General features: G+C 38.6%; 1 protein-coding gene across 2 annotated transcripts in view; it reads right to left on the bottom strand.

Annotated features, from left to right (window-relative positions):
- The window catches only part of CDYL2 (chromodomain Y like 2), a 38,624-nt gene extending 24,696 nt beyond the window's left edge, over positions 1-13,928 (bottom strand). Inside the window, exons 1-2 of one of the 2 annotated variants that reach the window (XM_033517169.1) lie at positions 12,662-13,928; positions 2,156-2,750 (exon numbers count right to left, since the gene is read on the bottom strand). In XM_033517169.1, the coding sequence (XP_033373060.1) occupies positions 2,156-2,336 (181 nt within the window). In that variant the 5' untranslated portion in view covers positions 2,337-2,750; positions 12,662-13,928. Of the gene's footprint in view, positions 1-2,155; positions 2,751-8,032; positions 8,128-12,661 lie in introns of those variants that run through there. The other variant, XM_015640069.2, reaches the window with a different exon arrangement.
- Between the last annotated feature and the right edge of the window lie 1,737 nt (positions 13,929-15,665).

Here is a 15,665-nt window from a genome sequence, read left to right on the forward strand (position 1 = left end):
CTGAACGAGAGCTCTCTGACAGGGATTATTCAATCAGGGTGCTGGAGGCCATTCCTTAGCTGTTCTGGGTTCAAAGAAAAGGCTCATTTGGCCTTACAGTTCTTTATTAAACAAAATATTTTAAAATATGGGAATTAATGAATTTCGAAGATACATTTTTTATCGGAACTTCCACAAGAATAACATAAAAAAAAAAGATTTGAAAAACTTCATTAGAAACAGTAAAAAAAACCACCAAAACTTTATACACATCTGTGATTAGATATGCAAATTTTCTTAAAGAATCAGGTAGCATTTTAAGCATTCTTACATGAGCTCAAACTCCCCAAAATACGAAAACCAAAATACACTTTTAAGTGCTTTAACTTCAAATTTCATTGACATCATCAGGAGTACTTATGCATTTAAATCTGACCATGCATTTTGCTGGTTTGGGAGTTTTTAATAGCATATTTGATGCCTGGTTTGAAAGATCCCAGTAGGTATCACATATAGCCAGTAAGACTGGGCAAGGTCAGATCTCCTTCCCAAATCAAGGAGCATTTGCTAGGCTGCCAGTAGGGTGGAAAATGGAAAGCAGGGTGATATAATTTATGTTGACTTCTGAAAAGTTTTTGGCAGGGCAATTCACCAGAAGCTGTTAAGGAAATGAGTACTATCATGAGCTATAGAAAGTAGCTAATAAAAATAAATAATTGGAACAAATGGTTACTTTTCATCATGTCAAGTTGGCTGGTCCCAAGGTCCCAAGGACCTGCAGAAGGATTAGTTTATTTAATGTATGTATTAATGAACTGGGAAGAGAAATATGAGAGGAAAATTTGAAGGCAATACAAAATAAGTAGAGTGAAAACTAGGAAAGATTTTGAAGAGCTTCACTGAATCAAAAGAAAAAGGTGAACTGGCAACAACAGTAAAACAGATTAAATGCATAGTGAAACGGATCATACATAAAGCTGTGTTCTAAATTAACTGTAACAAGGAAGGAAAAAAACCCCAAGAGCAACTGTGGATCACTCAATGAAAACCTTTATGCAGTGTGTAAGAGCAGAAAGAATAATTCTCCAAAGGTTCTATCATCACCATATCAGTAAGCAGTAGGAAATAATTTGGAACAGCTCCTGCTGTTTTTAAAAGGTATTAAAACCACCCCCCAGACCAATGGCACAAGAGGATACTCAAAACTCTGAGGAATCAGTAAAGCCTTCCAGGTGGTAGGAAGGCTGAAAAGGCTGGGGCTGCCAACTGACTGACAGGGCATCCTCCACTTCATCCCTTCTGAGGGACAAGAGACTATTCAATGATAGTCAACTCCCCCAAACAAAATCCCAAATCCCAAAACCTGATCAAATTAAATCTGCATCCTATTGTTAACCCCTGGAAATTACAGTCACAAAAGACCATTGAGGCTGTAAATTGGGTAAGATTGAAAACAAACCAAAAAGACTGGACATATATAGATAATGAGAAGCTACTTAATTTCCATTAAGATGAACAGTTTTTATAGAGAATATAAACTTTATTCTTTGAGAACTAAGCCAGTCAGTAACTATGAGGATTAGAGAGAAATTTCCCCTGTATCTTCTTGTTCACTTCAAGACTGTACCTTCCTCTAAAGTCTGTCTTAAGACTTTTGATGTGTCCAGTCACTGTTAGAGACAAGGACCCGAGTGTTCCTGACTATGACAAGCATTAATACTGAGAACTTGAATCTTATTCAGCCACACTTACCAGGACACTTTAGCAAGAGTGGTATTAATTCTAAAATAATTCTGGTTTCTCTAGACCACTGGGCTTAAGCACACCTAACTGAACAGTGATTTGTTATGTGGAGATATACAAACCCAGAGTTGCAGCACTGCACATATCTCAGTTGTCATTCCTACTCCATGCCCTGTCCTCACTTCCCATAGGGATTTACACTGCAAAGGCACGTGACAGAGCCCACACTGCTTCATGTCACTCCCTGGGAAAAGGAAAGAGAGAAGCCAACTGATAAAAAAAATGTATAATATGTAGGGAAAGTGTGGAACTTGTTTGTGTGTTTCTCACCATATCACTTGTGTGACAACAATTTTTCCACGAGTGGGCCCTACTTGCAGTTGCTGCAATTAACACCCCCCTCCCGCACAGAGGAGTTGTTTAAATCACATACCAATTCCATTCACAACAGGGGAATTGTTACTGACTTCCAACACGCTGGGCAAGTTTTGTTCTCCTTCGTGATCGTTTAAATCCAGGTTTTGCTGCTGTGAGCCATTCCCAAAATGTCTAGAGTCTTTCTCATGGCTGCCATCTCCATTCTGCAGACCATTATGTGGCTTTTTCAGTGGCATGATCTGTAAACCGCTGGGAGTAGTTCGGTAAGTCACAGTTTTAGCAGCCCTGTCATTTGCAGATCCTGGCTTTGCTGCATATCCTCGTTTCTGTTTTTGATGAGATGGATTAATTCTCTTCCTTTTGTGTGTCGATCCTTTAGACTTCCCAGATTCAGAAGGTCTATGTGGAATTTTCTCAACAGACGACCCTCGGCTTTCCCGCAATAATTTTGGCGCGCTGGCCTGTTTCCCGTGCCTGGGTCGCTTTTCTCTGGTAACGTGCAGTCTGTTGAACTCATCAATAAATTCCTCACAATGGAGTAGATGATGTTCAGGTTCCCAGGTGTCTTCATTGCTCCCGTAGCCTTTCCACCTGATGAGATATTCCCATTTGCCCTTCTTGTTCTTCCTTTTGTCTACAATCCTCTCTACCTAAAAGGAAAAACCAAAATTGTATTATAAAGAATACCCATGAACAGATGTGGCACTACAGGAGTGAAATGCAGAACCCCAGTGGTATTTTGACAGCAAGGCCACTGCCCCTTCTGAAAACATTAAAAGAAACATAAACATATCCTCAAATCTGATCTGGCCATTTGTAGTAGCTCCAATGTGAAGAAACAAGTCTGAGATCATTAAACAAAGCACAATTTCTTTGAAAATCTGGTTACAAAATGAGACTATTACTGTTACATTCCTCAGCTACCTTGTGTTTCCAAGAGCCAAATAAAGCTTTTTTTTGCTGCTGTTATTTACTGATCATTCTCCTGAATCCACACAGGTATTATTTCCCTATAAGCTTCCCCAGTCGTCTTTGTGTCTTGAAACTACTTTGAACAGAGAACTGATGACAACAAATTGAAGTGTTTCACAGCAAAGATCTTATTTGCAGTAGTGTACATCCACTTTGCTGCTTCCAACTTAAAAAAAATTGTATTTTTAGGAATGCAATATTTGCATAAAGACACAAAATTTTTGAATGCATCAATTAAAAAATAAAATAGCAAACAAAGGGTATTAAGGCAGGATTCTTACATGGAAACAAAGAGTATTAAGGCAGGATTCTTACATGGAAGGAATGAAATTTACCAGCCTGTGCTGGAGAATGTCATTGTAAGGAACATTTCTATACCAAGGGCTAATGGACTGTATTGGGACTGCTCCCTGAATGTGAATTAAAAGCATCATGATGCTGTGGAACCTGGATGCTGGTCAAGCCTCAGGTAGAGGGAGAATGCAGAGGAAAAAATCCAAACACACCTGTGGCAGCAAGCTGGGGTTAAACTACACCTAGTGAAATCCAGTTCAAGTCATTAGGAAAAATGTTGTAATGGCAGTAGGAATTGGGTATTAGAATAATAGTAACATGGGGAAGGTAGGGAGGATTTTTAGAAAAAAGTTTTTGTTACATATGTCTGCCATGAAAAGCCAATGCTGGAAGATCAGTTATGATAAGGAAACCTTCAAAGACTCCCCCAGGTTTTATTTTTCCATTCTTCAATTTTTAAATTTTGTTTTTAATATGTGGTTTATGAAGGATAAAGATGCCACTAATGAAAAAAAAATCATTATCATTAACCCAAAGCAGTATTGTTAATTTAGAAGAATAAATAAGTGGATAGATCATGTAACAGCTTTCACTGCTCTTCAAAGAAAAATCATCCCATGTGAAGAACAACAGTGGAATCTGTATGGAGAATTTAACCTTGAAGAAGGGCAATTGCAGCAGTGTAAGTAATTGTTCATTTTAGGTCCCTTGTTAGAGCAAACCAGTGGATTAATTCTGTCTGTTCACTGGCTGGAACTGTACATTCATAGAAATCTTGGTGGGTTCCCCAAAGGAGTCTAAATGTAATTAGCAACTAAACATTATACTTCTATCTCAGTTCATTTACATAGGAACTGTGCTAAAATATATCTCTCTGAGTCATAGTGGACACCTTCCTCCATGTCCAGGGCTCCCACTGCAGCATCCCAAGCAGCTCCTTCCTGTGCTCTGGCTTATCAAATATCTACACAGAACCATCTCTGAAGCAAAGCAAGGCATCCTTTTACTCTGAATTTAGCACAGTCCCCTTCAGGATTGCTCAGAGAGGGAAAACAATTAACTGAAGCTCAGCCTGGACAAGTTTGAGATCATTTGTCTGAAAAGAGGGAAAAGGCTTCACAAAATAAATTAACTGGCAGTTTTTATTTTCTTTTTGGTCCTTATGTGGGATGTCTGGCTTTCAATTGTCAAACTAATAGTAGACTTATTATGATCTTGTTGACTTTATAGACAGCAGCTGTCCAAATTATCCTTAGCTCTAAAATACCTTCATCTTCCTATCAGGGACTAGCAGAAAAACTGTACATTGAACTGTGGAACTCTGTGTGGGCTGCCTGTGGATTTGTTACCTTAATTACTGCAGCTTGCTGTACCAAGGAGCAAAACACATACATGTATGTCCTGGGGAAAAAATTAAATTGCTGCTAAACTCGGTAGACCACAGCTATCAGTACTGGAGAGTCTGGGTTACTGCTTTTCTGTCTGTGCCAGATAAACAACACATGCATTGCCCTCCCTTTTAATTCAGGACTTTGGACTTGGAAAACAAGCTTCGTGTCAAGCTGGTGCTACTTGGGAGTTCCTTGACTTTGTTTTGAGGGATTGCACCAGCTTTGTTCCCCAACTTGCTCACTGAAGGAAGAACCTCAGAAAGGATGGACAAACACCTCACCTTTTTCAGGACTGCACACAAAAATCACCTCCCCACCCTCACCTTTTTTCACTCATACACATCTTTAATTACACAGATTTCTTATTTGCACATTGTTGCTCTATGTTTTGTGGTTTGAAGAGGTTTTGTGCAGGGTATTTTTTAATATGGAACACACTCAAGTATTTTGGTGACGAGGCATCCTGCATTTCAATTAGGAGGATGAAATGAGAAAATATGAGTTCCTGGGAAATAAAAAAATGGCAATGGAGAATATGATAACCAGTTAAACACATCATGAAGGGAGAATAAAAGTATTTATGAAATTGGGTCAAATTTAATAAATAGTTTCTGAAAAAAGCTTCAGAAAGCAATTATGTTTGGGAAAGACTAACCATTTCATTACAGCATTTTCAGAACAAAACTATCAATGTTCAAATTTAACTAACTAAAAAAAAGACTAAAAAACTGATGACAAAATGTTTTGTTTCTGGTCAACCCTCTTTTCAGTTTATTGTTTTGTTGGGGAGATAAGGTTAAAAAAAAAGTGGTTTAATTCAAAATTAGTTTGTTTTCCTTGATTTTTTTAGTTCAGCCATAATACCCACTGGCTTGACTAATGATGCATAAAAAGTCTGAGTAGATATTTTCCCGTCCTCATTACTGCCTCATTGTTCACTGAATGCATCTGAGGGTAACATTGAATATACTTGACCTCTCAACATGGTCCTTTTCTATCACAGGGTTTTAAGTTCTTCAGTAATATTTATCCCCTTTAGAGTGCCACTGGGAAGTGCTTCAGTGGAGGCATAAATATCAGGGTTTTAGCCACACCTGCTACTGTCTGTCTCATTTTCCTTCTATCCACAGTCCACAGTAACAACAAACATCACTACTTTGTTTTTTTTTAATGATGTGTATTTGTTTTAACAGGTACTATGCAGAATAATAATCTTTCTGTATTTACTTAAGGTTGCACAAATCATATCAGTCTTCTTAATGAGAAATAATTCTGTGACAGCTAGTGATTAATAGAAATAATACTTTAAATCCTCCCCTAGAATAAGCAATTCACGTCTCTGAGAATATGCAGAAAATATCTAGGGCTTCAGTGCCTGATTTTCCATTTCCCCCTCCGTTGTGTCTTTAATCAGAGCTGAGTAACATATTCCTGAAAGTGACCCTGGTAGTTACAGTTGTCAAATCCACAATTTCACTATATTAACTTTGGTAAACTAAGGAGTTGATTTTAATAAAAATGCAGTAAGTACAAACAAATTTTGTAGAGGTATCACTGTTAAAGATTGCTAGAAATGTCATGTACCATCACTTCCCTGGATTCTCTCTCTCCCTGCCCCTGCTGGCTAATTCTGGGTGAACTGAGGTTCTGGTATGTTACCATGTAAATACTTTTCAAGAGAACAAATAGAATAAGAACATGGCATCTGTGCAAATGCATTTGCAACACACTTTTTAACTTCCAAGTAGCCTTAAACCTAGCTCTATACACAGCTGCACAAACTAGGATGAAAGTCATAAAAAAGCCTTTTAAAATATATCTGCATTCTATACTTCATGTGAAATAAAAAAATATGTTAGTGAATTAAAGTAAAAATATCTGGAGCTTCATAAACCTGAGTGTTTTGCTTATATATGCAGAGTAGAACCCTACCACCCTTCCTTCACAGAAAGTTCTGGGTCCAAATAATTTAACCATGCAATGTTATTGTTTGCTCATCAAAAAAATTAAATCTAGGCTAAGTTAGAAAAGGATAATTCCTATGGAATCATTTCTACAGCTGTAACTATACAGTCAAAAGCACTGCATACTCATCTCACTTCACAGCTCTGAAGAGCATAAATAAAAACCCTTGTGCTTCCAGAAAACACCTTCTGGGAGATGAGTATACTTCTAGAAAGGTTTGGAAGGTTGCATATCTATTTTGTAATTTCCAAAATAAATACATGTAATCTCCTCTTCTTGCCATGCACATCCATGTAAGCAATTTAAACTGTAATCAGCGGTGTTCAGATGGTCTCTGTTAGTGAACTCTTCAGAGCTCACATCACAGCAACTGCATGACAGACACTAGAAAAACTGCCTTTCATTACTATGATTACAGGACTTGTACTGGTTTATGTGGGTTTTTTTTTTTCATTGGAGGTCTTTGTCCCATGTTGTGCCTGAGGGTGTTGGAAGGGTATTTGAAGAAAGTGCCAAGGAAGGAAAGGCAGTAAGATTTCTGAGAGAGATAAAGGCCATCTGATTCAACATGTTTGTCTTTTAAAAATTTAGTATTGCCCTAAGTTCCCCCTTTTTGTTACCTTTGCTTTGAGAAATACTGTATCTCATTAGTAGTAAATCTTTTGCCTTCTTGTCTTTGTAACTTACTGCTTTTCTAGTATTTGTATTTGGTTTCACAAAATCTGGTAATTGGAGCATTTGTTCCAGATGTACAAAAAATATGGCAACATATCTTCTGAAGCAGCCAGTATTCATGGTAGAAAAATAACAGTGTTATTGGGACAAGAACAGGCTGTTGGGACTCTCTTCAGAATCTGACCCACAGAGGAGGTCCAGCTATGAAACCCCCTCACTACTAAATTTGTGATGTTACCTGGAAGGGCAAAATGAAAGGGCTAGATAGTCTTAAAAATGAAAGGGAAGCCACTCCTCATCAGAATTACTCTTAGGCAAAACATCAAAGACATCTTCCCAGGAAAACCATTGAACACCCCATTAATCTCAAAAGACACTGCTTTTTATTCAGTTCCTTTTTCTTTTTTTTTTCTTTTTAAGCATATGGGGGTTTTATTTTCTGTTTTCCCATTTTATTAGAATAAGAAGAGATCTTAAACTTAGAAGGGAATTCCAGGAACTTCTGCATTTTCACTGGGAAAAGCCTATCAGCCTGGTAAGGAGAGCACTGGTATGGAAACCACTGCATTGGGTGTACGTGGCCTTCAACACAGATATGGGAAGACCCACAACAGAACAAATAAATGTTTAGTTACCTTCCCTGAGCAACATTTGTGTTCCTTCTGGCAGAGGGAGTTTCCCTTCATTAGCAGCAGAGATCCAATGAAGCCCTGGCTGAAGGCCTGAACCAACCACAGCTTCCATGAACACTCATATCTTCAGTGACCTTATGACAGTTTTCTGGGAAATCCCACCTTTCTGTGAAATTCAGTCTCACTGAAAATGAAATTCTGGTCTGGTCTCTGTTGTTCTTTTCTGACTCTCTTCAAACCTGTCCTAGTGCTGCATCTCCAGTCCCACACTGGGCCCCTGGTTCCTCCTTGGTTCCATCCATTCCTCTGCTCACTCTACCAGCAGGACCCATTTTCATAACTCTGTCCTCTCTTGGTTTCCAAAAGATTTTTCCTGGTCAGAACTTAGGAGTGCTCAAATCTCTCAGTTTGTTAAAGCCATTTCCCTCTCCCACTATAAATTTAAGGATGTAATCTACATCACTTTCTTATGATATTGAAGTGTATGTGCATAAGCTATACCTGTGGGGGAGGTGTCATAATCATTGTGGGGTTTACAGCAAACAGGAATAATAATGTACACAAGAATCTCACACTAGAGGGAGGGTGTTTTTACAAACTGATACTGTCCCCTAGAACAGGAAACTTGACACATGACACAGGGATCAGAAAGAGACTTTTTGGTCAGCCTGTGTATTCCCTGTCATTGTAGGCAATTACATCATACAAACCCTTTCATATTGGACATGCTGGTGATACAGAACGTATTTCAGCCTTATTGCTTATAGGTTGCACAGCAAACAGCTGCTCCTTCCTAAATGCATTCATTTTCTTAAAAATGTTTTAGGGTTTCATTTGGAAAGCAACAGAGTTTTCAAAGTTGCAAGAAAAGTGCATGAAAAAATAAAGATCCTTTATAGCAGCAGGTTAAGGTAATCTTGAGAATATTCTTTATATGGAGGAAGAACAGGAGTTTTTCCTTTGCAATCCATGAGTGTCATCCATGTAATCAAAAACTTTTATGCAATATGGGGGAGACTTCCTTCGATCTGTTCCTCCATAAATGGTTTAAATCCATTTGACTTACGGACATTAATCATCACATACAATAAAGGTGGAAATCCAAAGAACGTGGGGGGTTCTGTTTAATTTAAAGCACAGTGACACATTTATCTATTCTCTGTTTTCTTTTGCGCAATAAATCAGTTTGTTACTGTATTTCAGTGGTAATAGTTGGAAAGAAAGCAAGAAGCAGGACATTCTAAATTCTTGGTGTTTTTTATGCTAAAAAGTGGTCAGTTCTGAACACACCCACAACAAACTTGCTGGCACAACTGATTCCTGTCAAATTCAGTGGGATTCTCCAGTTTTCTACTATCTGAGAGTGTGTGTGTGGGAAATGTGTGCTTTTATCAGCAAAAAAGTGTTTGGCACAACCTGGGATTTATGGTTCTGATTCTGCCTATGCTTCCTTTGCAGTACTGCAAATCAGCAGTTATTCCCTATTTACTTACATCCAAGTAAAATCTAAGTAGGAATCCCTGGGATTTAAACCATGAAGTTTTTAGTTTTTTATTTTAAATCAAGTTTATATGAACAGGAGTACCACTTGAAGAGACTTCTAAGGAAATCTGTGTTTATATGAACAGATCACTGTTCTCTCAGTAGGACTGCCTGGAATTTGTTAAAAATACTCATGTTTCCAAATGGATTTTGAAATGTGTAAGTAATACTTAAAAAATAAAAATATGACTATCACTAAAGGTAGTCTTCAACATTAAAGCAACTCCAGAAATGCAAGAAGCAATTATTAATTTACATGAAAATTTTACCTGGAATCATTAGAAAAAGATTAATATTATTTCCTTTTATATTCACTGGCAGTTTTTTCTCCTCTACTCTACTGCCTTGTTCAGTTATGGCTTTTTTTGGTGTTTTTTTACAGTTCACACAGTATTTTTCTTCACCATATGGGCTTCATTCAGATTCAACTCAAGGCCAGGACTTCAGTTCAACACTTTTACATCCATCCCAAAGCTTAGTCAGAAGTGAAGATTCCACATTAAAAAAATACAAAGGTTTAGCTATAATACAGCATAAACAAATATTTGAACTGCTTGCTGTACTACCACTCAGTGAGTCATTGCTTTCCAAATGCTACTGGTACGACTGTCATAAAACAAACCACATGTTCTTGTGGGGTAGGTAGAAAAATATTTTCTTAGCCCTTTTACAGCAAAGTGGTAAACTTGAGCACAGAGATGTGAAAACCTCAGTTTTGGGGAGCCCTGTGTCACTAGATGTGTCTACAGGCGCTGAGGATTTGGGATTTCTGACATTGAGAGGCTTTACCAGCTGAAGAGGGAGGTTTGCTGGCTCTGAAAAGGTGACATGGCAAAGTGATGAGGGACAAGAGGGGGCTACAAGGGGACACCGGTCAGTCCAAGTGGCCATTGTATTAAAAGGCTCAAAGTGGATTTTGCACTGATATCTAAGGTGGGACAATGCAATAGTTTTGCAGGTATTTTCAAGGATTGAAATGACAGCTTGGTAAAAATGAAGGCTTTGGGTTGGAAAACAAGATAAATGGACAGTGAGATGTAGTTAGTCCAGGATTTAGGATATGAAACAGTGGTTTTTGTGTAAAAAATCTCCAGTGGCAGTATGTGTTTCATAGTTCTTGTACACATGGAGATATAACTATTTTTTAAATTATTCTCATGGCTTAGAAATTATATTCTCCAATTTAGTACTTCCACTAAAACCACCCTCTGCTCCTCCTCCCCCTCCAACTGGAGGCACAAAAGGCAAAGACCATGGGTTGAGATATGAACAATTTACTGGAAACAGCAATGAGATAAGAAAAATTTACAGTAAAAGCAACAAGAGGAATAAGAAAATAAATAATTCAGACAGAAAAACTTCCTGTAAGTAAACAATACCAGACAGCTCCCTCTACCACATTTTCTTATCCGGAAGAAACCCCTTCTCCCTGGAAGAGAATCCCTTTCTGTGCCCATAGCAATGATGTGAGGTGGTGTAGAACAACATCAGGGTACTAGCCATGCCCCTCCTGGCTACCACAAAAATTAACCCTGTCCTGGCCAGAACTAGGACAACAGTAATACATACCTGACAGAAAAGAAAATCAAAAATAATCCCCAGATGACAGGTCTGAATGTGATGGAGGACAGTAATCTCTCCCCATTGTTGACACAGAAGGGAGGAGAAAATGCAGAACCCTGTCCAAATTATAAGTGACTGGAGAGGGGTAAGGTGACATGAGAAAGATAAATTATATATCCACGTTGTATTTTCTGTCCAGACTAGAATAGGGGGCAACTGGTTTGGAACATCCATATAGCAAAAGTAGTAACAGTCAAATTTGTGAATAATACCATGCAGGGATAGGTTTTAAAGGGAAGTGGCTAAAAATAGATGACTTTGTACAATACAAAAGGCTGAGGGGTGATCCTTTGAGTGAAAAGCTGAAGTAGCAGTTTGTAAAGTAGTGGAATAATAAGAGAAGAAAACTCATGAAACACAAAGGTTTCTTTCAGAATTCAGTAGAATTCTTCATTTTCTTGGTTACACAAATGAAGTTAATGTGGTGGCAGAATACAGGAAAGAGCCAAAAAGAAAGGTAGAGCAGAAAAAGGAATAAAGAAACATGCTTTAGGCAACTATAATGGCATGACAGGAGCACAGGATATTACAACTAAGTATCCAGGATACCACAGCAACATCACAGAAAAATGGCACAGAAAATTTCAAAAATTATCTGTGAAGGAGTAATTGTCAAAAAGGAAGAAGAATACATCATTATCCCCTCAGAAATAGCATTCAGATGAGCAGGGTCAGTAAGCCAAGTTTTGGCCTCAATTATTGCATTGGTTTTCACTGCAGATTTAATTTGTGTTTGAGATTTGAATTCTGCCCAGTGTAAAACCAACTTTCTACTGGTGCTTGGAAGGAACAAACCATCTTATGGATAGCAGTAAAGGCAGTTATGAAAGTGGTCAATGTTCAACAGACAGATGCATCTTAAACCATCTGAGAGCACAGCTAATGAGGAATCTGCATTTAAAATATGGGCACAGTGCTCTAATCATGGAGATGCAGGGTGTGAAAGCATATCCATTGATCTAACAGAAGTGTGCTTTGGAGCAATCAGCTGGGCTCTGAGGAGCCTGTTTGCTTCCAGGGTGGGTGAAAGGCACTGCCACATCTGGGCTTGTCCCAGTGTCTGCAGTGAGTCAGGCTGAGCACACCACACTGCATGGCACAGACACTGCCCTGAAACTCCTCTAGCAAAGCAATCCCCAGCAGCTGCCATCACAGCCACTGCTGCTGCTGCTGCTGAGGAGGCAACTACAGGTTACCCTCTTTGGCAACAGATGGGCACCTTGATTCCTTGATCTCAGCAAGTCCTCTGTCAGCCATGGTAATTCACTCAAGCCAAGGATTTGTTAACTGATGAGTCCTGAGTTCTTTCAGGTCATCATGATTCTTGATAATAAGGTTTCAGCCAAGTGTTGGTAGTACTTCCAGCCAGGCAGCACTTCCAGTCATAGGGGTTGCTCTAGACTGGAATCCATGACTCCTTTCAGGGAGGTCCTAAGGAACAACATTTGGGTTTCTCAAGGTACAGACCTTGCCATCCTGCTCCAAATGCCTGCCAGATCACTCCAAGGGTTCCTGTGGAGGCATGTGCACATCTCCATGCTGCAGCTACCTTCTGCTTCTGCTCAAAATGGTGCAGACCCATCAAGCATCAGGGTGAGACTGGAACTCTGATGAAGCTGAGGAACCATTTAGAAATGCCTATGCTCGAAGCAGTATTGAATATGTAAGTAGTGAATATATTACTGAGGAAATTTTCCATGTATTTGTTAGTCAGATTCCTAACTTGGCAGTTGTGTGAATACCTCGGCTGCTCCTGGATGCATTTGCAGCAGTGATGTGGCAAAGGGCTTTGTTCCATGTCCCTCCGTAGAACATGGCAGTTATATTTTTATAAATGTAGGTTTTTCTGAGATTTATACCCTACATTTGTCTCATTGGGACTGGGCTAGTGTATGTTCTTTCCGTGGCACTATGCCAGTCACAAACTGGAGCTGGGGAAGGCTGCAGCTGTCTGCTTGTTATTAATTGAGGGTTAGTGCAGCGACCAATGCACATTGGTGCTCCAGCACCCAAACTGTTTTCCAGATACTTCATGAATGGAAGCTTAAATTCCCACTTTAATATAACAAAACTCTGAGTCACATTTAATACTGAGATCCCACTTGCAAATGATTTATGAGTTTACAAAAAGGACTTTTAACTTCTAGGACTCTTATGAGTTGGACAGCTAATTAATCTGATTCTAGTGAGTCAATAATAATCTTCTGCTGTCATGCCTAGCACAAACCAGACATGTGGTCAAATACTGGGACAGATGTCCAGAGAGGCTGTGGAATATCCACCCTTACAGATATTGAGAACTTGACTGAGGAAGACCCTGAGTAACCTAATTAAGTTGGTGCTGCCTTAAGCAAGGAATTGGATCAGATGATCTCCAAAAATCACTTCCAACCTACATTATTCTATGATTCTGTAATACATTTTGCCTAAAATATTTACTGATGATTTACTAATTCTTTATCAGTTCTTTTCCACTTAGAAAAGCATTTCCATTTGGAAAACTGAGTTCTGTGCAAGTTGTGGAAGTGTGTGTGTGAATTGATTCAATTAATCTGAGTTTAGAGTCACCAGGCAGCTGGAAGAGAGCTTCCCACAAGCAGCTTTGAACTTCCAACTTTCTTTGACTTGGTACCATCAGGGTTTGCTGGCCTTCAGTCATACAGCAAGAGCCATCCACTCTTTGAGATGTACAAAGGAAAGATGGGTTGGAAGACCAAGTTCAGCTGCTCACAAGGTTAAAAATAGTTTATTAGTCATTAAATGGATATTTTTTTAATACTGAGATGCATTCTGAAGTAATTTGTCAGTGTCTTTTCAGTGTTTAAATGAACATTCAGTATTCATGGTATAAGCAGAACAAGGAATGTGCTAAGCTGGGCTGTGAACATACAACATGCTCCATGGCAACAGCTGTATATTTGCTCTTCATTCAATATGATGGAACTAAAGACAAGGATAAGAGGGATAAGTTGCCAAACCTTTACCACAAAACTAAGAGGAACTATGCTAATCAAAATATACTTGTGTTTCCTGTACCTGTCCTGGAGGTTTGTGCTGAGGTAGTAATAGAATGTTCTGCAGGATAGGATGCTTAGATGGGGCTTCAAGGTCAGAGTTAGTGTTTCTACTCCTTGTCACCATCTCAACTGTTCTTTTTGCTTTTATGTGGCTCATCCAGAAAGAACACCCACTCTGTGAAGTAATTTCAGACGTGGTGTTGAAAATGCGAAAGGTGCATTGAAATAACTTGTATGTAGAGCAGTGTACAAAATAAAAATTTTGGTAAAGCAGATCTGTTTTGAACTGCAGCGAAACATAAAGAAAACGGGGAAAATACCCAAAATTAACTTGTGCTGTATAGGTGCATTTTGTACTGGTGCTCACTGCTTGCATCTCAGTCTGGGAGCAGAATATGCATTATTCTGTATTCAGTATTGGCCTGACAAGACCAAAAGATTCCTGGCATACTTGGGAGGGGTAAGAAACTAACAAGATGAATATAAGGGAAAAAGACTACAGCTGGATTATATGGCTCTGGAATAACATATGCAATTTCTGATCACACTTCAACTGTTGTTTCTCTCCAAAGAGCAGCTGTGTACAAAGGCATACATAGAAAGAATATCACAGATATAAACAATAACACCCACGATGGAGAGGTGCTATATTCTTAGTAGCTCAGCAGAAATACTGATAAATATTGGGAAAAGTTTTGCTTTTATTATGCTTATAATGTATTTTATGTGCTTATATGCTGTAGTCCAATGGAGGAACATAAACCTCACCCTTTTGGAATATCTTTAGGGCTAATAACTAATGTAAGGTATCTAGAATAACTAATCTTGCTTTCTAGTATTTCATGTTTTGAAGATTTCAACATGATGTGCACATATTTAATTTTTTAATTTCAATTCCAAGGAAACAAGAAACTTTTGTGGTCATGCAAGAAGGATTTAAACAAACCAAGTTTGTTTTTACATAATCAGAGGATTTCCCTAGAGAGTATATATTTCCCCAATTACCACTCTGAAATCTTATTTTCATAGTTACAAAACACCATGTAAACCTATCCTACTACATGGATACTAATGATCATTACTGCTATTTAGCAGCATTACAGGCAGAGCTTAGAGGAGCGAGTTCTTTCCTTTAATATGTAGCGTGCCATAACGTTTGACTTCTTCTTGAAATGAAATGCTCAGAATATGTTAATCACAAAATCTAGTACAGAGTGTCTGTCAGAAAAGTGCTAATGATTGCCTGGTGTGCCCCAAAGACAGAGATGTTAGTTTTGCTGTGCAAAAATTCAGTGTTATTCTGGAAAAGACCTTGCCCTTGGCTGCTGAATGTCACATGGACTGTGCAGTACAAGGCACAGCACAGGCAGCACCGTATGCTCCAGGATCTTTACAGTTCTTGCCTTGCTGATTCCATTAATGCAACAATCATAAATAGTTAGTGAAGGTTTTAA

The sequence above is a fragment of the Parus major genome, chromosome 11 (assembly GCF_001522545.3).
Source record: "Parus major isolate Abel chromosome 11, Parus_major1.1, whole genome shotgun sequence".
NCBI classification, from domain to species: domain Eukaryota; kingdom Metazoa; phylum Chordata; class Aves; order Passeriformes; family Paridae; genus Parus; species Parus major.